The sequence below is a fragment of the Octopus sinensis genome, linkage group LG17 (genome assembly GCF_006345805.1).
Source record: "Octopus sinensis linkage group LG17, ASM634580v1, whole genome shotgun sequence".
NCBI classification, from domain to species: Eukaryota; Metazoa; Mollusca; class Cephalopoda; order Octopoda; family Octopodidae; genus Octopus; species Octopus sinensis.
This window is the reverse complement of record NC_043013.1, coordinates 25,175,029-25,195,750: the sequence shown is the minus strand read 5'-3', so window position 1 is coordinate 25,195,750 and position 20,722 is coordinate 25,175,029. Positions and strand designations below refer to the sequence as shown.

The 20,722-nt window shown below is 35.2% G+C and overlaps 2 protein-coding genes across 6 annotated transcripts in view; one reads left to right on the top strand and one right to left on the bottom strand.

Moving 5' to 3' along the window:
• The window catches only part of LOC115220781 (UBA-like domain-containing protein 1), a 47,160-nt gene extending 29,337 nt beyond the window's left edge, over nt 1-17,823 (bottom strand). Inside the window, exons 1-2 of the mRNA XM_029790929.2 lie at nt 17,494-17,823; nt 17,156-17,239 (exon numbers count right to left, since the gene is read on the bottom strand). Coding sequence (XP_029646789.1) covers nt 17,156-17,239; nt 17,494-17,601 — 192 coding nt within the window. The 5' untranslated portion in view covers nt 17,602-17,823. The remainder of the gene's footprint in view (nt 1-17,155; nt 17,240-17,493) is intronic.
• A 360-nt stretch (nt 17,824-18,183) lies between these two features.
• Nucleotides 18,184-20,722, top strand: part of LOC115221055 (probable E3 ubiquitin-protein ligase MGRN1) — a 77,900-nt gene continuing 75,361 nt past the window's right edge. For 4 of the 5 annotated variants that reach the window (XR_005002663.1, XM_029791267.2, XM_029791269.2 and 1 more), the window contains exon 1: nt 18,185-18,462. Coding sequence is in view for 4 of the 5 variants with exons in the window: in XM_029791267.2 (XP_029647127.1) it covers nt 18,375-18,462 (88 nt within the window). In the remaining variant the exon portion in view is untranslated. Of the gene's footprint in view, nt 18,463-20,722 lie in introns of all 5 variants that reach the window. The other variant, XM_029791268.2, reaches the window with a different exon arrangement.

Sequence of the window (20,722 nt, the reverse complement as noted above, 5' to 3'; positions counted from 1 at the left end):
ACCGCTAAGAATTTTGCCCAGCGTGCTAGTGATTCTGCCAGCTCATTGCCTTACAAGTGGTGAATAATAACCTTTACTAATGGAGGCACAAGGCCTCAAATTTGTGGGGAGGGGACTAGTCGATTACATCAATCCCCAGCGTTTCACTGGTACTTGATTTATCGACCCTGAAAGGATGAATGACAAAGTCAACTCAGTGGAATTTGAACTCAGAAAGTAGCGACAGGCGAAATACCACCAAGCATTTCATCTAGTGTATTAAAGATTCTGCCAGTTCATTGCCCTACAAGAGGTGAATAATGAAAATAAAATGCTGTGTTATTGTTTTCATTATTAATATGCATTAGATTATGTGACTGACCCAATTAAATGTTTCCTAATCCTCATTATCCTTAGTAGCTTATCACAGAGCAATTAATTCAAAGTCTATGAACTTCAGGAGGTATGAATCTTAGCCTGGCTAAGCTTGGATTATTGAAAAATACAAAAGGGAAGTGAAAAACATCATACATAATAAGCGTAGAGATCGTTGTGTTGACACATATCAATAAAATTATAGTGTCAACTGAGGCAGAGAATAAATTAGGCATACACACACACACAAAACTGAAGTACACACACACACACTTTTTATTTGTGTCAGTCATTGGGATGTGGCCATACTGGGGCATTGTCTTGAAGGGCTTTAGTCAAATGAATTGATTAGCATTTATTTAAAACCTGGTGCTTATTCTGTTGGTCTCTTACACTAACTGATGACATTACATGGATGTAAACAAACCAACACCAGCTGCCAAGTGGTAATGAGGGACAAACACAAAGACACAGATATGTACATAAATGTGTATGAGTATAACACACACACAGAAGCTTCTTCCAGTTTCCATCAACCAAATCAATTCACAAAGCTTTGAACCTAGGGCAATAACAGACACTTGCCCAAGGTACTGCACTATAGGATTGAACTTGGAACCATGTGCTTGGGAAGCAAATTTCTTTATATATATATAGTACTTTTGTTTTATTTAAAAATTCATATGCATGAAAGGTGAACGTTAAAGACGACGATGATGTAACATTACACAACGCCCTATTTCAGAGTCTATTGAAGTCTCAATGTATCACATACTTGGTGCATTTGGTTAATTGCATCATAAGTCTACAGGAATATAATAGAACTGACACCCACTACTCGTCTGGTGTATTTATATTTTATCAATTTGTGGAAATGAAAGGCGGAAAAGAAAAAAAAAATTGAATAAAACAAAAATCAACCATGATGGGCAAGACACAGTAAAGAGACCAATAAATAAACCTCTATTGCTATTCTTTTATTAGTTTCAGTCATTTGGCTGTGGCCATGCTGGAACACCACCTATGTTAATTTATAAATAAATATTCAATAACAATTGGTAACTTGAATGAAAATTAATTTAAAGATTCTTTGTTTTTAATTAAAGATGATTTATGAAACATAAAATAAATAAATACTGGTCTAACAGACTAGTGTACAATATATTGTTTTGGTGTTATGAAGCAATCTCATATTTTCAAATTTGACATTAATCTCTGATTCATTTCTACTGTTAGATCCCTTTCTATGCCAATCTCAGGGCATCATAAGGTGGCGAGCTGGCAGAAATTTTAGGATTGCCGGGCGAAATGCTTGGCAGTATTTTGTCTGTCTTTAATGTTCTTAGTTCAAATTCTGCCGAGGTTAACTTTGCCTTTCATCTTTTCGGGGTTGATAAATTAAGTACCATTTGCATATTGGGGTCGATCTAATCGACAGCCCCCCCCCCCTCCAAAATGTTGGGCCTTGTTCCTACAGTAGAAATTATTTTAAGGCAGTGAGCTGACAGAAACTTTAGCATGCCGGGCAAAATGCTTGGTGGTATTTTGTCTGTCTTTACGTTCTGAGTTCAAATTCTGCTGAGGTCAACAAATTAAGTACTAGTTGCATACTGGGGTCAATCAAATCAACTGGGCCCCTCCCCAAAAATTTCAGGCCTTGTGCCTAGAGTAGAAAAGAATCTCTGGGCATCATTCATATCCACAGCAATTCTCATGCAGACAAGTGTGGATGTAGTGTAAGAGGTTTGCTTCCCAAACACATGGTTCTGGGTTCAGTCCTACTGTGTGACATTTTGGCAAGTGTATTCTAATATAACAACTCTGGGCTGACCAAAGCCTTCTGAGTGGATTTGGCAGACAGAAACTGAAAGAAGTCTGCCATACATCTACTGTCATGTACCCAAAGGTTTAACGATTCCCTCACCTAGAATATACTTTAAGAAGGACTAACACTGGAATCCTCAGTTCGCTTCACCCGTTAGCATGAGTAAAACCTTGAGCAAAGCAGCATAGGAATGTCTAACCTGGAGGAACATGCACTGCAACCAAATCAAGTAAATACACCAAAATGCTACAAAGAACATTAAGATGGTACGAGTGGATTTGGTAGACAGAAACTAAAAGAGGCCCGTCGTGTGTGTGTGTATGTGTGTGTATATATATATATATATATTTATAGTTAATCCAAACATGAAAGCACAAAAAAACACAATAACGCGAGGACGTGGAACAAATATAGTATTATTGGACGCTCAGGAAAGAAGGAGGTTTAACGTTTCGAGCGGAGCTCTTCGTCAGAAACATAGAAGGAAAGATCCAGAGAAGGGAAGACAGGAAAAAAAAAAAAAAAAAATCCCCAACGGTACACACGCGGTCACATTTTGAAATATATATATATATATATATATATGGATGTATTTGTGTGTGCATGTACTTGAGTGTGTTTGTCCTCCCACCATCACTTGACAACCGATGATGGTGTGATTACATCCCTTTAACTTAGCAGTTCTGCAAAAGAGACTGATAGAATAAATCCTGGAGTCAATTTGTTCAACTAAAGGTGGTGCTCCAGCATGACCGCAGTCAAAATGACTGAAACATATATATACGTATGTTTGTGTGTCTGTGTTTGCCCCCCTCCCCATCATTGTGACAAGTGATGCTGGTGCGTTTATGTCCCCGTAACTTAACGGTTCGGCAAAAGAGACCAATAGAATAAGTACTAGGGTCGATTTGTTTGACCAAAGGCAGTGCTCCAGCATGGCCACAGTCAAATGACTGAAAATAGAAGAACAATAAACAAATTTTAAAGTTGTATAATTATCCATTCTTCTTCGTCGTGATGTCGATATATATTGATTCACACACACGAACTCTCATAAATATGTGGGAATCCATGTATGTTTGTGCCTTGTTGTTTTGATACATGATAGCTGTAAAATGACTGTTGCTGTTATAGAAGTAGTGTCAATCATTTCCAGTATCCTATGAGATCATGTCTAACCACAGGGATTTTATTACCTTGCTTGGAGACTGGTGAGGGTTGGTGGCAGGAAGGGCATCCAGCCAGAGAAAATCTGCTTCAATAAAACTAATCTATGTCAGCATAGAAAAATGGCCATGATGATGATTAACAAGTGTATCTGATGCTTAGCTACTTCCTCAGATTCTATCCTCCCTCCTTCAAACAGTTTTCACTACGCACCAATAAAATCAAATAAATAAAAAAAATTAATATTTAAACATTTACCAATTTGGTATAAAAAAAAAAAAATGAATTTATGTAAATATCTAATTCAGGGCAAATACAAATTATTTCAGCAACTTTCCAAATTCATTTCAGACGAAGTTCCATTAACGAGCTCCTTGAAAATCTTTGGCACAAAAACAGCTTTGGTTACAATTGAACTAAATTTACAGAATTTCATAATATTCCAACTTTTGCCAACAAAAAGTTAATAATCATCTACTTAAACCAACATAAAAAGGTGGGGTGGGGATGGGGGGGGGGAGAAGTAATAAGTCTGGAGTCTTATCTTTTACTTGTTTCAGTCATGTGGTCATGCTGGGGCACCCCCTTGAAGAGTCTTAGTTCACTGAATTGATCCCAGTACTCTTTTTCTTAAAGCTAGGGTTTATTCTATCGGTCTCTTGGCGAACCATTTTGTAATGGGGATGTAAACACACCAACAGAAGTTGTTACGTGATTGGGGTGGGGGGCAAACAAGCAAAGACACATATATACATTACATACATAAACACTACACACGAGCTTCTTTCAGTTTTCATCTACCATATCCACTCATGTGGCTTTGGTTGGCCCGAGGCTATAGAAGACACTTGCCGAAAGTGCCAGTGGCACTGAACCCAGAACCATGTGGTTGGGAATCAAATTTTGTACCACACAGCCATGCCTGTGCCTGTATACACACAAGCTTCTTTCAGTTTCCTTCTACTAAAACTACTCACAAGGCTTTGGTCAGCCTAGGGCTATAGAAGATATTTACCAAGGTGAAATGGTGTGACTGAAGCTGGAACCATGTGGTTGAAAAGTAAACTTTTTACCACATGGCCACACCTGTGTCTATAATCATCCTAAATAATCAACCATAATCACCCACACAGAAAAATAGGGAAACAGTTAAAAAGTATCATTGCTTTCCTCATTTTAACCAATCCTCTAGGATTGAACAAACAACTATTTTTGCTGTTCAAACAATAACCTTCTTTTCGAAAGGTTGCATAACAAATTACAAAAGAACTGTAATGTTATTAAACCAGGATATGAAACCACAAGCAACATTAGAAGCATTTCAGATCAAGATGGTTGTAGAGAGAAACTGAAGAAGCTTCAACTGAGCATTAAGTATCACTGACACATAACATAGATATCAAGTGATAAGCCTTAATAAATCAATCTAAAATTGCAACATATTTATACATACTAGTCATCAACATCATGATTTGATATGTTTTCCATGCTGGCATGGGTTGGATAGTTTGACCAGAGCTGATGGGGTAAAGGGCCTCAATAGGCTCCCCTCTCTGTTCTGGCATGGTTTCTATAGCTGGATGCCCTTCCTAATGCTAACAACTCCACAGAGTGTACTGGGTGCTTTTTAAGTGGTGCCAGCACTAGTACAAATAATATTTCTATAAGTGAATGATTAATATAGCTCAATAATAAATACTGAATGTATATCATGGCAGAAATGCTGATGAAATGGTGTGCTATGTTTGGTAAACTTCTGTTAAAAAAAACAAACAACCCCCAATTCCCCCCAAAATCAGATGATTTAAAAACGAAAGACCAGATCTACTTGCATACAGCATTTTCTATATTTTCCAAAAAATTTCAATTAATTGATTTTATTGGTTATCTTTCATATTTGTTCGATTTCAGATGCTTCAAAAGCAAGTTTAGTTTAATTTCATGAAAAACTAGAGTTGAAATTTTTCAACTCACTGCATTACATACACAAGATCCTATACTTGCATTTAATGATTAACCAGGGGTTATATTTCATCTACTTTGTTGCGAAAACATGTTGATATGTTCTTTATAGCAGTGCTTCTCAAACTATCTGATGTAGCATACAGGCAGTTTTTTTCCCCCACAATGTGCCAGGGACCGGTAATATTTCTTAGTAATGTTAATTTATACCGGAAACAATATAAATACTGAATATAATAAAAGCTGACAAGTTTTTAATCTTATATTTATTTTGTAAACAAATAATAAACAATATTACATAAGTATTTTATAATGTTTCTTTTCTGGAGACTTGTTGTGTACAGGTAGCTGATGGCTCACAGACCATGACTTTTAGTACTGCTTCACATGAACAATGCTCATAGCGAGCAACCCTGTGTAGTAAATCTGAATTCTTCTATTTGAGAACAATATATTTGTTAAAAAGCGGAACCTCTTTTAAACACATCATTTAATGTCTGTTACCCATGCTGGCATGGGTTGGATAGTTTGACAAAGCAGTGACAGCAGCTAGTCTGTTGGCTAGTGGCTGTAGGTGAACAAGTATTTGTCAATTAGCCTGGATGGTAATAATGGGTGCTTTTATGTACCACAACTGGATTTTGCTTGGCTTGATGGGTCTTGTCAAGCATGACAATGTCAAAAGTGCATGCATGGTCATTGCCTCCGTGACTCCCAGCACTTGAAAGGAGCTCAGCCACTTTGCCTCAGTGAGGCCCAGCACTCGAAAGGAACCATTTCATGTGGAAAACACAAGTGGGAAGTTGGGGGAATTATTGATTAAACCATGAGTTTGTGAATGTTATAATTGCAAGCACTGTTAAAGCTTTGCAACAGGTGCTTAAAATGCTTTTCCTCTGCTGGAGGATTTAGTTAATAAGATCAGATGCTGTTTCCCTGTTTCAACTGCTTATCAACTGTTGCTGAAAGTGTCATGTAAATTCTTGTTGATTTTTTTTTTATGTCAAAGCAGAATCTATTACTGTAACAAAGCTTCAACTGTTGAATTCTGTGAAGACAACATGATTTCTTAAATCAAAAGCAGCTTACTCAATCTTAGTGCATATCAGGTTTGAAATTTTATAGAAGATTTGTTTTTAAATATTCAACTGCAAGGAGCAGCACCTGTGGTTCTTTTGTAGATGCTACTAAATTGGTGAGGGAAAAAAAATGTTCAACCTCAACTTTCAGAGGTATGTATGTATATATGCAGTAAACATACTAACAAAGAGCCCCTATACAGTGAGTCTAACTGCCAGAAATAGCAAAATTTCTTAAAATCACAACATACTGGAGACAGTCATAACTGTATACTCATTCAGGTCTTATCTGAGATTTAAAACAACAACAACAACAACAGCAGTAACATAGGCAAAGTTGTTCAGTGTAAGGTCCTCCAGACAAGATAGTGCAGTATATAATAAGTGGGGGATATAAAACATCAGGTGGGTTGTGTTGAGATGATACATAGCTTACTTATTCAGAAGAGCAGAAACTTGGATAGAATAGACAAAGCAGCAGCAGCAGCTAGTCTGTTGGCTAGTGGTTGTAGGTGAACAAGTATTTGTCAATTAGCCTGGATGGTATATTTTTGTATGCAGTCTGTTTTTTTTTTTTTGTTCTTTCTTTTAATGTATGCTGTTTCACCACTGACATGCATTGTGTACACATACAGCAACAGATTTATCATTAGTGTCCCCTTAATCATTAAGGCCTCATCTGTAAGCATTTTTCACCTATATTTTCACCAAGTGAATACAATACAAGGTGGAATGAAAGTTCCTGGTTCTGGGTAAAAGAAAACACAGGATGATCAGTTAACTGATTTTATTCAACATATTCCTCTCTCTGATTCACACACTTATTGAAGCAGTCCCTCAGTTTTTCTAAACCCTGTAAAAGAACTTGGAAGGTTGGGTCTCCAACCAGGCCTTTTATGATACCCTTAAAGCCAAGAATTTTGCAGCACCCCCTTGTATAGGGTTTTGTAAATAGATGTTTAATAATTACATCAGAAATAAAAATTTAATTGGGCAAGAAAAAAAAAAAATGAACAAAGAAGCCTGCTATGAATATTCTGTAAAACATTCATTGTATGTAATGGACTCCGTTTTCTATGTAGGTAAAAACAGGCCTATGTATATATATATATTTATTGGGTTGGTGCATAATTATTGCGGCTTTTTTTCAACAAAAACAATAACATCCTTAAATGATGGTCTGACCGTCTGCCAAGCAAATGGGAAGTAGTAATTGAAGTAGATGGTGAATATGCTCCAGAACAATCATTTAAAGATGTCTTTGTTAATTGTTATTGTTTTTGTGGAATAAAATTTATTGAGAAAAAAAAACTACAATAATTATGCACCAAACTAATATTTCTTTTACTTGTTATTTGATTGTGGCCATGCTGGAGCACCGTCTCGAAGGTTTTTACTCAAATCAACCCCAGGATTTATTTCTTAAGCTTAGAACTTATTCTATTCCTCTCTTTTGCTGAACTGCTAAGTTATGAGGATGTAAACACACCAACATTGGTTATCAAGCAGTTATGGAGGAAGGGACAACCAGACACGTACACACATATGATGAGCTTCTTTCAGTTTCTGGCTATCAAATCCATCCCAACCACAAGGCTTTGGTTTTCTGGGGCTTATAGTAGAAAACACTTGCAGTGGGACTGAACCTGGAACCATATGGTTGGGAAGTAAGCTTCTTACCACACAGCCTATTTTATATATATATATATATATATATATATATATATATATTATATATATATATATATATATATATATATATATATATATATATAATTTTTATATACACTTTCCAAGCCGGCACGAGTCAGAGACTTGGATAGGGTCCAATGGGTCAGAGGACGACATCTTGTACCGGTGTCTTAGTTTTGGCATGGTTTTGACAGGTGGATCCTCTTCCTTCTTAATATCAACCACTTTACAGAGTATGCATGGTATTTTTTTTTTGTAGCACCAGTGCTAGTGAGGTCACCTAATAACTGACAAAACTAAAGAGTTAAAGAACTGCCTTACCCAATAGGGAGGATAGGAGGTATGGTGGTTGCCCCATGCTAGATGTTAAGAGATAGGAACAGTTACTAGTTTACGATGGTAGGAACATGTTTATTGTTGTGGAGGAGATTCATGGCTAAGTCGCATTTTACATGGGTAGTCAAGGGTGGTTGGAGTAGTGCCAGAAAGAGAGGTAGAGATGATGCTGACGAAGTGCCAGAATGCACCCTCAAGGTGATACACACAAAAAGGTGAATAGAAGAGAACGCGGAAACTGAAGGATGGATGTAGGACAGAAATGGTGATATATGCTACGTAATAATAGGCTCTGCTTTCCTGAGCAAAATAATACAGCAGATAGAAAAGTAATAGGGGGATGAGCAATATAGAGATGAGGTGGGGTTAAGGTTGCATGTGGGTGGAGGGAAAAGCGAGAGATAAATGTGAACAAAAGATGGCTAGATGATGGTAAATATGAACAGTGTTGATAACAAGAATGAGAGAGAGAGGGATGAAAAGGAAGTGGCTTGAGAGAAGGAAGCAGGGACATGAGTGAAGGAATCAGTTGTCTGTATACACATCATCCATCCAGATACTCAGTTATGCCGTGCCATCCTAGTTGGACACGTTTTCTCAAGTGCTGTATACTGTCATTCACCTCAGTCACTCCTGTGTTAAGCTCAACATAACTTGATCAAGTTTTACTACCTAACTCCTATCTTTCTGGATTTCCTCCCTTTCACAGTTTCCATCTACTGTAAAGCCATCAGCACCTTATCCAACTCTCGGCACGTAAAAAGCACCATCCGTTCGTGGCCGTTGCCAGCCTCGCCTGGCCCCCGTGCCGGTGGCACATAAAAAGCACCATCCAATTGTGGCTGTTTGCCAGACTCGTCTGACACCTGTGCCACGTAAAAAGCACCCCCTACACTCATGGAGTGGTTGGCATTAGGAAGGGCATCCGGCCGTAGAAACATTGCCAGATCAAACTGGGCCAGGTGCAGCCTTCTGGCTTCCCAGATCCCAGTTGAGCCGTCCAACCCATGCTAGCATGGAAAGCGGACGCTAAACGATGATGTCGTCCAAGCCAACACAGTCTTCCTCGTGCACACTACATATGATTTCTCTTACACTCGGCTTTCTGTAAACTCATTTGTACTGTTGTTCATGTACAATGATACTGCATAGCCAGCAGAATAAGCTTGCTTCATTCTGAGTCAACATCTCACTACGATGTAGAATTCTAGTTCATACACAAGTATCATATAGTCTATCTTTCACTGAGGGAAAAACCTTTTGTTGCTAACATGGGTAGTAACATACTGGACCTTCTCCAGCCTGTTCTTACTCTGACTACAATACTTTCAAAATATCCTCCACCACTTAATTAGGTCATAAGCTATCTACAACCTTTAGGGAATCTCTTGGGCATTTGAGAACATCTATTTTCCCATGCACTCTTAGTGTTTATTGTTCCTGTGCATCTACCACATACAAAATCTGTTTTTGTAATTCCAATGCACCTATTACATTCATAGTTTGAATTGGGCCCACCGTATGGGATTTTATCATCATTTAACATACATTATCCATGCTGGCACAGGTTCTACGGCTGGATGCCCTTTCTAATGCTAATCACTTTACAGGGTGTGTTGAGTGCTTTTACATGGAACACATATATATTCTTTTATTTGTTTCAGTCATTTGACTGTGGCCATGCTGTGCCATCACTTTGAAGGGTTTTAGTTGAACAAACCGACTCCAGAACTTATTTTTTAATACCTACTACTTATTCTATCAGTCTCTTTTGCCGAACCACTAAGTTATGAAGACAAAACACACCATCACTAAGTGGTGATGGGAGGAACAAATACAGACACAAAGATATATACATATATGATGAACCGGAATCTGCTAAAAGCCTCCAAGGTAGATATGTTTTAAACTGGATGATAATTTAAGACTAATCTCAGAGACTCAGAACACAAAGATCCAGAAAAAGTACAAGGTATATCCTATAATCTAACATTCTTGTTCACCCAACCCTGGCTGGTACTTAGTTTTATCAACCCCAGAAACCATGAAAAGCAAATGTGACTTGTTACGATTTGAATAGATACTCAGAATACAAACAGCAAGATATTTTGTTATAAGGACTACCATTTCACTGCATAAGTTTAAAAAAAAAGTTAATGCTCCCAATTTATAATGGAGAATGAAAATAGGAATTTATAATCTTTTCCAAATTTACTGTTGATAAAATGCACTAAATACCCTCTGTAAAGTTGTGGGTGATCAGAAGAGCATCCAGCCAGAGAAACAAAACCAAAAAATGAAAGCTGAGACACGATTCTCCAACCTGTCTAGGAGGGCAATAACAGAATAAGAATCGATTGGACCATGACTATGCTAACCTGTTTAATCGCTTAGCATTTAAACAGCCATATCCAACCCAGATCTTTTTCCTGTTTTATATTCAGACTGGCCAGATCCAGCCTCTCACATTTACACAACAATGTCATTCTAAAAATACACAATCACATCACTGAAATATTGAAATATCAAAGCTATGAGAAAATGCATGAGTAATTCAAGATAATGTGAATATATATATATATATATAAATATTACATTTGACAAAGTAATATAAATGCCAACATCTCTACAAGTTCTATTTGACAATAGAGCAGTGAGCAATAAAGATACTTTACTGACAAGACCCAATAAGGCCAAAACATGTAGCTGTTGGCTTGCCAGCTAAAAGATCAAATTAAGAACTTTACTCTTAATTTCTTTAAATTGATTTCATCTTTTGAGTCACAATTACTGTCACGTTTTAATTTCTTTCAACATCTAAGATGGAAATTTAAGTTAAGAATTCCCTAAATTAATGGATTTTAAATGTTGTATAAGAAGCAATTGCCATGAGGGAGTCTATGAGGATATTAAAACTGCTAAAACCGCATCTAGATCTTTCTATGTCTTCAAAGGAAGGGACACAGAGTGATTCAAAGTCCTTTTAACATTTAACTGATACACAAAGATTTATTTTTTTTATTACAATTTTGCTTTTATATATTTTAATACTATCCTATGTTGTGAAGTCATTGATCTAAAAAATGGCACACCAGTACGGTAATCCTGTCCAAATGTCTGGGCATTCCAAGCACAACTGCCAGGAATGATGCTAGCAGTATGAACGGCAAGGTAGTAGGCCAGTTAGTCTGGAATCCTAGAGCAGTGGCAGTCAACGAAGGGGACTAGGGTTGAGCGAATGAGTGCGGTGGGGGGTAGGTAAAGGCATTGGTAAGGTGGAAGGAAAGGATAGAGAGGAGACGACATGTTCATTAAGAAACTCGACTAACCTCAATTGTTAGCCTCTTTTTTTTTTTTTTTTTTTGTAAGAATTCCACTGAATGTGCAACGTTACAGAAGAACGGTACGGACACGCTTTTGATCGTTAACGTCTGCTAATTCCACTCGAAAGAAATAAATAACGAAAAATGAATATAAATAGCCTTTATATCTTCAGATTTCTCTTTCAAAAAAAAAACGAATGTTCATAGATAGAATTAAGGAAACTATAAATATTTTTACCGGCCAGTTTCGTTGGATTTTCTAATTGTAACAATGTTGTGTATCTCAGCCTGCCAAAACAGATTACTTAACTATAAGCTATTGAATTACACACATACACACAAAGTAGTCTAGCTTGTCATAAGTACACCTGGTCTCATTTCAAATATCTATTTGGCAAGTGAAAACGAATCCTTTCCAAACAGCAATAAAAATTTAAAAAATTAGACATTAGAAAATTTAAACTAAATATTACACATCGAAAGATTTCGGAAAGAGAAACTAGCTACTATATTTCATATTATATGCGTAGATGTATACACACATCAATAAATTACATTTGTAAACAGAGAAATAAGGTCATCCTATAAATAATAGTATTTAAGAGTACTAGGACTAAGTCAAGTTATTCCAAGGTCATAAACTATATTTTAAATTTTAATTAGATTTTTCTTCGTGAAATTTTAATTTTTATGGCAATACCAAAATAAATTTTTCTAAGTATAAAAAAAAAAAAAAAAAAGAAAAAAAAAAAGGAAAGTAACCATGGACATAGTTGAAGTACTTGGACAATTAGCTAACCAGAATCTGTATTTTATGACCAACACTAAATTTTAACTGCCGCAGTTTTCCTATCGGGAAATTAGGTGTTAAGAGATTAAGAACAATTCATTACTCCATGTAAGTTTGACAAATATATTTATTTAGCTTAGAAGTAAGTCAAACACTTCCTGCTTGGAGAGAGGGATGGGCTCTGTCAAGCTGACTTGCTGGAGATACACTATGTGAAGTGGTGCTCCAAAAAGCTCAGTGTTCAAACACTTGCTACAAATTTAGAGGAAAAAAAGAAATTGAAGCTGAGTGGAACTTCATAATATTTTGCGCAATTATAGTTTCAATAGGAAAAAGTAGTAAACAGAAAAATGTCAAAAAGTTTAGAGTTGCTGATTCTAAGAAGCCGAGTGTTGTTTGATAATGAGCTGGCAGCTGATAACAGTTGAGGAAAATTGCGATGTTATTGAATAGAGGCATTTAAGAATTCACTCTTGCATTATCTGTCCACATGTTTCACTTTTTGTAGAATTTTCTAATCCGAGAAACGAGTACCAAAAGAGGTTTGAATAAAAATATAAGAACATAGGGAAACATTTACACATCGCTTTCACTATTCTCTTCGGTCATCCGTAAACAATAGACTAGGCAAATAGAATGAAAATGTTGACTATCATCGACAGTGGGCTTAAATAGAAAAACAAAATTATATGGTAGACAAAAGAACCATTCATAAGAAGGCTTTACTGAGCGTTTAATGAAGGTGTTGATGTAATAATATACATAAGATATTAGAAAAAAAAAAAAAAAAAGCAAACCAGACAAAAATTTAACAGATGCGCGTGTTTCTAAATGACAATAAGGTCTCTCTTCCACGATGGAAACTGCAATAATTTCAACATACAGTATAAGATCAGATCACTCACTAGGTATTACAATTCTAGAAATATTTAATGGGAAATAAATTGACGAATGACTATTTCCGGAGAAATTGAAGTTGGTTGCAACAAACTTTTCAACATTATTCTTCTTTTCCGATAACAAACTTCAATGTTTGCAGACAGTATTTATTTCTAGTTGCCTTGCTCCCTGAAAATTATTTTGGGAGACAGGGCATTAAAAACCATTTTAATTCGTAGCAGGTCTTAAGAGAATATAGAATTGACAACTTGGACTCTAAAACAACGTTTATGGCCTAATTTAAAATATACCATACAAAATATACAATAATTTGAAAGGAAACCACAGTGCTTTTTATTTTCATAATAAATATATATATATATATATATATATATATATATATATATATTGGTTTAATCATAAGTGAATTATTATTAACTATTCAAAGAATAAATAACTAAATAACTAAAATACATAAATAACTAAAAATATTTTCGTTCCATTGGAAATAAATTTTTATTTTTGCAGAATCTCTAATATCCTAGTTGTGCTGCTGGAATAATGCCTTTATTGATAAATCCCAACTATACGTCTGAGCCCACCCAACATTAACTGAGATCACATAAAAACCATGACATACCATAGAAAGAATCAAAAGATACAAATCCCAACATATTTTCACTTCCCATCCATCCTGTTTGTCATTCACAATTTCAAAGCAATGATGAAAAGCCGGTCGTTTCCATTCATGCTCTCCCCCATAATAATCTCCCACTTTCTCAGCAGATTTTATAATAGGTTGAGTAATAATACGAGAAACAAAAACAGATCAAATCTACAAAATAAATCGATTCTAGAAAAATCAACACCAAAACTGCAGCTAGTTTGCAAATTACAGAATTTGTATCCTTCGAAAAATAGAAAAGGGATTACAACCAAAGGAAAGGGAGCCGCACAAATAAAATGGGGCTAACAAATGAAAATCAATCTATTAGAAAAGGGAGAGGGAGCAACTTGAAATACGATGAAAGGCCATTGATAAAAATAGAAAACAGCCAACCAGTATAGCAGGTTGAACAGGAGGAGTAGCATTAATTCATTAGAAATATACCCATTTTTCTCACGATTTACTAAATATACACTATATATTTTAATATACATATTCTCGTATAAGTACATTATGTAAAAATCCTTGACAACAATTTGATATAGTTAATATATTATGTCTTACGAAACACTATAATACGATTTATCCGTTTTAAAAAATTCCTTCACATCAATTCACTGAATGTAAATCCCCGTAAAACCTATTGATTAATTATCGATTTTTCTTGTTTAACCTGTTTTTCCCTGCTCCTCAAGCTAAATATTATACACACACTCACAATATGTATATCTCAGACACCAGTGTAGCATTTAGCAAAAAAAAAAAAAAGAAAATCTTGGTTAATGAATTACAAATTAAATACAATTCATATCATCAACAAATATAACGAAAATGGTATAGTAGTTTAAAAATAAATGATTGAACATGCTGCCTTGAAAATCCCACGCACCGACGACTGATAACAAGCAACATGCATTGATCAGGTGCACAAGATGCTTCACTGTTTATTTGAATGTGTAGTTCGCTGCTACTTCCTCCAAACAATTTATAATAGATAGCTAGCAGATATATTCCTTATAATAGCTTTCACAGTTATATTAGCAACAATAATGGGCAAACAATAGTACTAGCGTAACAGTACAGCACGAATCGTACATATAAGCCGACGGTCTTACTTCATAATAATATTGATAACAATAGTAATAGTGTAAGTACATTAAATGCTTACACTATTATTATTTCAAACGTCAACAAGATTTCAAAATAGTGTCGCAAAAACCATACGAATCAATGAATACAAGAGTAACGATCAAATTTGATTGATTCTAATCTATACGTTTGGTTTCAATATATTACAGAAGTACATACAAATAAAAATGCAGGTCCGATCAATGATAGATATTTTTGTATTATGACTGAATCGATTTTGAAGCAGTGAAATTGCTTGATACCAGTGCGAGACGGAATAAATTAATATAGAGGCCGAGTTCAAATGACATTAAAATTAGAATTAAATACAATTTACTCGTTTGACAGAAATAATTCTTGAAAAATGAAGGAAAATAAATATCTTCGAAAATGACTTTTAAAAAATTCAATAAGCCACCCACGATGAAAACAATTAAAAAAATAATATCAAACGTTTGACCTTGACATTAAACAATCGTTGATTACCGGTGCTTCTATTAGTGCATAATATACCACCAGTAGATCGATTGCTTAATCGATATCATACACTAACATACAGTTAGTTTGCCTGCATATACTAAAAGTAACAAAGGGGGAAGCTTCGAAGAGAAGAGGTAGTTTTTTTTTTTTCACCTGGTTTCCGTCTTAGTCACTCGTAATACTGGGTTTAGGTATATAAGCTAAGCAAGCTAGACGAATCAAAATAATTAAAAAAGCACGTTTTCAAATTCGCGAAAACAAGCGTGAAAACAAGATAGACGAATCAAAATAATTAAAAAGCAGGTTTTCAAATTCGCGAAACATTGTGATAATTTTTTCAAGGGTTTCGCTAAGCTTTATTTATGTAGCTTAGAGGAGGCCTTACCAAATCTAAATCCAATAACTGGTCACATGGACCATCAATTGAACGAGACATTAACAACGATTTTCTAATTTAAGGAGCAAGGTGAGAATGGAAATAATTAGAAATATAAAAAAAAAACAAAAAAAAAAACAGCGTCAAGTGGTAATGATATATGAAAACACAAAGGGGGCAATATCACTGTAAATTAAATAGCCTTATTAAAAACCCCTATGTAACAATGTAAAAATGGTTATTTTCAAAACAAATCAATATTGCTAATAGAGTTGTGTCATCATAACATTGATCATTAATCGCATACACGCACACCTTTTTACCTATTTATATATTTTATTAAAGCGAAGTCAAGTTAGAACAGGTGTCAACTGACAACTGCATTGTAGTTAAGAGTGAACATGACTGAGCATAACCTTTTTTTCCCCCCCTTATTTATTATTTTCAGCCAACCATGTTAAACATTGATTTAAACAACACAACTACCACACACTCTCTAGCAGGCTGAAAAATTTGGACGTGTCAGTTGTGAGCGAGACTCGATAATCGGGCCAAATAAATAAATAAATAAATAAATCCTGGTTTAAAATACTTGAGCATTATATATATATATATATATATATATAGGCTGATTAAGAAAACACGGTAAGGGTTAGTGTAAATACAAATAGTAAATATTTAGGCAGTGTGTGTAGTAGAGGCAATGAGTCAGACTTCTAATATATAGACTAACAGAAAGGTGCACATGTTACCAACTAATTGCATTATATATATATATATATATATATATATACAGTAATTTAATAACAAAATACTCTAAAACAAACACATCACATACCTAAATATTAAAGAGATACTTGGAAGAAGAAATACTAAGTTATCGTTTTAATTATAAATACACGATATTCACAAACGAATTAAGTAATAGGATGTGGCGAAGTGAGGTAGGGGTTTATGAATATAAAAAATTATCAAATGGTAATTTGTTATAAACGAAACAATCCCGATACAAGACAACAAAAAAAAGCTGGTTTTAAAATAGTTATTAATAAAAATAAAATAAAGGGAGAGAGAGATAAAGAGAGACTGGTGCTCACCGAATAGCTTCCGTTCGCATGGCTGCCGTTGCACGTTCGACACATGGGAACAGAAGAATCTTGGAAAAACATACTAAGTGCTGCCTGAAATTAGAGATTTAAAATTAAATATTAATACGTCAGAGTAATAATTATAAGAAAAAATATTTGATTAGAATGTAACGGCAGAAATTAAAGCTATAACTATAGAAGAGGATGTTAGCCGTCATAAGATAAACATTAGCCATGTTTCCATAACAGTCTTCTATAAATGTCTAAGAGACGTTATAAAGAATGTTGTTTTTATTTATTCGGTGACACGAAAATATGAATAGGATAGATAGGAAATAAAGACTCACCTCGAATTGCCATTTTGCGGCTTGTAATAACTGTTTAGCTTGTTCGGCATGACAGCCAGCGGCCAAAACAAACTGGTTAATCATCACTTGTTGTTTTAAATTATCCATTTTTCGTTTGGGTACCAATGCCCCAATATTCACCTACTTCTGGCTTCTATATTCCGAAGATGTTGTTGTTGCTGTAGTAGTAGTGGTGGTGGTGAGAACGGTGGTGGTGGTGGTAGTAGTACTAGTAATAGTGGTGGTGGGGGCAGTGACGGCGGTAGTAGTGGCAATGGTGCGGGTGGTGGCGGCGGTGCAGTGATTGACACCACAGTTTACAAGCTTCACTCTCGGAAGATGTTGTTGTGGTGCATTGATTGACAACCTAATTTATAAGCTCCTTTTTCATTGGCCAATGAACATTTGTAGGCAGAGTTTACTATTCAAAAATGTTGATGTTAATGTCTATTCCATTATTTAAACTTCCCCCCACTGCAGAAATTCTCTTATACTATCTATCGAAAAAAATAATAAATAAATAAATAAAATAGAAAGAATCTTTTTAAAAATGACTAAATTTTTAAACAATTATTTTAAAATATTTTTGTAATATTTCCACTATTATGTTCAAGATCAAAATTTTAAAGGCAATGATATTTACTTTTGGTTGAATATTAAAAAAAAAATTTCTCATGTTTTCTCGTATTTTTGTGATGTGTTGAGGTGACGTCTGCTGTGTAGGCGCCATTGTGTTGACCACCAAGTCGCATCTTGACTCAATGCTCACTTCTTTCTTATCGCTTTTGCATACTCAACAGCATGCTCAAGTCTTCTTGCATTCAGTGATATGTTTATATATTCAGAAATTTTAAAGACATTTACATTCTAGGATTTTAAAAATGGGTTCGCTCGTTAGTAGAAGAAATGCAGGCTCAGATGTTGTGGATTATGGTAATAATAATGCCTATAGATACCCTCCCAAATCAGGTTTGTTATTCTTGACAATCTTTTCTGTTTTCTTTTATTTAATTTCTCCACTTTATCCAAATTCATTCAACTTCAATAATTACTCTTTACATGCTACTTGTTTTCTTTTATATCTACTTTTCTTTTAAGGAAGCTATAAACAAAAATGTTTACCGAAGTTTTGATTAACGAATTTCTTTGATTCTCAAGACATCACCAATTATGTTTTCTGTAGTTCGGAATCGATTTTTCAATGGATATCTTTTATACACCTCAAACCTATATAAATGTATTCTTTATAAATATCTTAAAAGCGTCAAAGTAACGTATACGTTTCATTTCTTTTCTACAGCAGACAATCTCTTCGTCGAACGCCTCCGATTTTTTTTCTTTTGACAACTTCTTAACAATGAGAATTAATTAAACGATGCTTGTCTAATCTGCATGAGTTTAGCAATTGTAACAAAATGTTTAATTTTGTATGGTTAATAAAACAAAACTTGTGAAAAATATATCGTTTGAACGATATTTTATAATCATTATTATTATAAAGTGAAGTTGGCCATTGACAATGTTTGACAATCTCAACAACACAATGAGCGAAGCTACTTGTGGGTGGTTGTTGTTGCTTTGTCATAAGCCTCATGAAATTTCGCATTCTTAGTTCAAATGCTGCCTAGGTCGACTTTGCTTTCCTCCTTTTAGGGTCGATAAAATAAGTACCAGTTGAGCACTGGATTAGAGGTAATCGGCTAGCCTCTACCCCCGAAATATCAGGTCTTGTGCCTAAGCCCGTTAGCACGCCGCGCTAAATGCTTTGCGGTATTTCGTCCGTCTCTACGTTCTGAGTTCAGATTCCGCCGTCTTTGCCTTTCATCCTTCCGGGGTCGGTCGATAAATTAAGTACCAGTGAAACACTGGAGTCGATGTAATCTACTAGTACCCTCCCTCAAAATGGCTGCCCTTGTGGCAAGAGCCAATGAGGAAGTTTACGTGATCGCTCGATCTGTTAGAAGCAATAGTTAGATTCTTTCAAGTCACATCGTAACATCTTTAAACAATAATTAAATATTGAACAATATAGTCTTTAATACACTCATATACATAAATAAAAGTGGACGATCTTTGATCATAAGTATGCTGAACTGGGGCCAGACAAACTTCTTACTGTATCTAGTCCCAATCTAACAGTCATGTACTGAGGAGGTAGATTCCATCGACAAAATAAGTGTGGCCTTGTGCAAGCTATTGCAATCAATCAATCCATATCATCATCATGATTTTCTTCTTGATGCTTATTAAATGGTGTTTAATTACCAGGGTCATAGTAACAGTTCTTTGTACTTTGTCTGAAAATTTTAGACATGAATTTACCTTTCTTCTGAAATCAGATCAGTAGTATCTTTACATTATAGTATCGTTTTCGTTTCTCTGTCGAATTGATCGGTAATAAACTAAATTGTACACGGGAATTTCCGATTCACCGGAAATTAGTCTTTAAATGTATCTCGTTCGATATCCCACGTTTTGAAATTCCATTAGGATCAACTTCGGCTTCCAATCATGAAGTCTCGGGGGGAAAAAGTATTGGTTGATGAAATAAATATTGGTAATATACTACAGTTGTTTAACTAATTATAACCAACCCCGCACACACACTTTACAGAAAGCTGCTTTCCGATTGACAAATCGGATTAACATTTTCAGGGTTTGTAAATGACGTTCTATGTAAGAGGACAGATCCTGATGACCCTCAAAGGCAAGGCTCCGATTCAATTTTCGATTAAAACCGTTTCATTTCCCATACAAATAAACTTTGGTAAAAAAAAAAGAAAAAGAAAAAGGGCGTGTGCATCACAGTTTTGTTTCCTTTTAATTCTGCCTCTAAAATTCTGGAGAAAATTACGAAGGTTTACTGTAATTCTTTTAGGTTTGTTCACCATCTCCTCAAAGCCGATTTTGCCTTTCTTGTCCGTAGTCGAGGAAATATTTCTACTTGTATATTAGGGTCAGTTCATTCAGTTGTACTTTCTTCCTTACAAAATTGTCTGTGCATCGGTCGAAAGAAGATAATTTATATCGATGTCGTGATCGGCCATAGACTTTCAGCTGGTGGTACCTGCTGTACGTTTTCATTCCAAGGTTTTCTCGCACCACTTTCAAAGTTGATTTTATTGGAAAAAGCAAATATCGAAAATTTTACAACTTTTTCAATACTTAAGAAAATCCTGTCCAAAATCACATTTTGAGTCATTTCATGTACATCAATAGGCACGAGCTT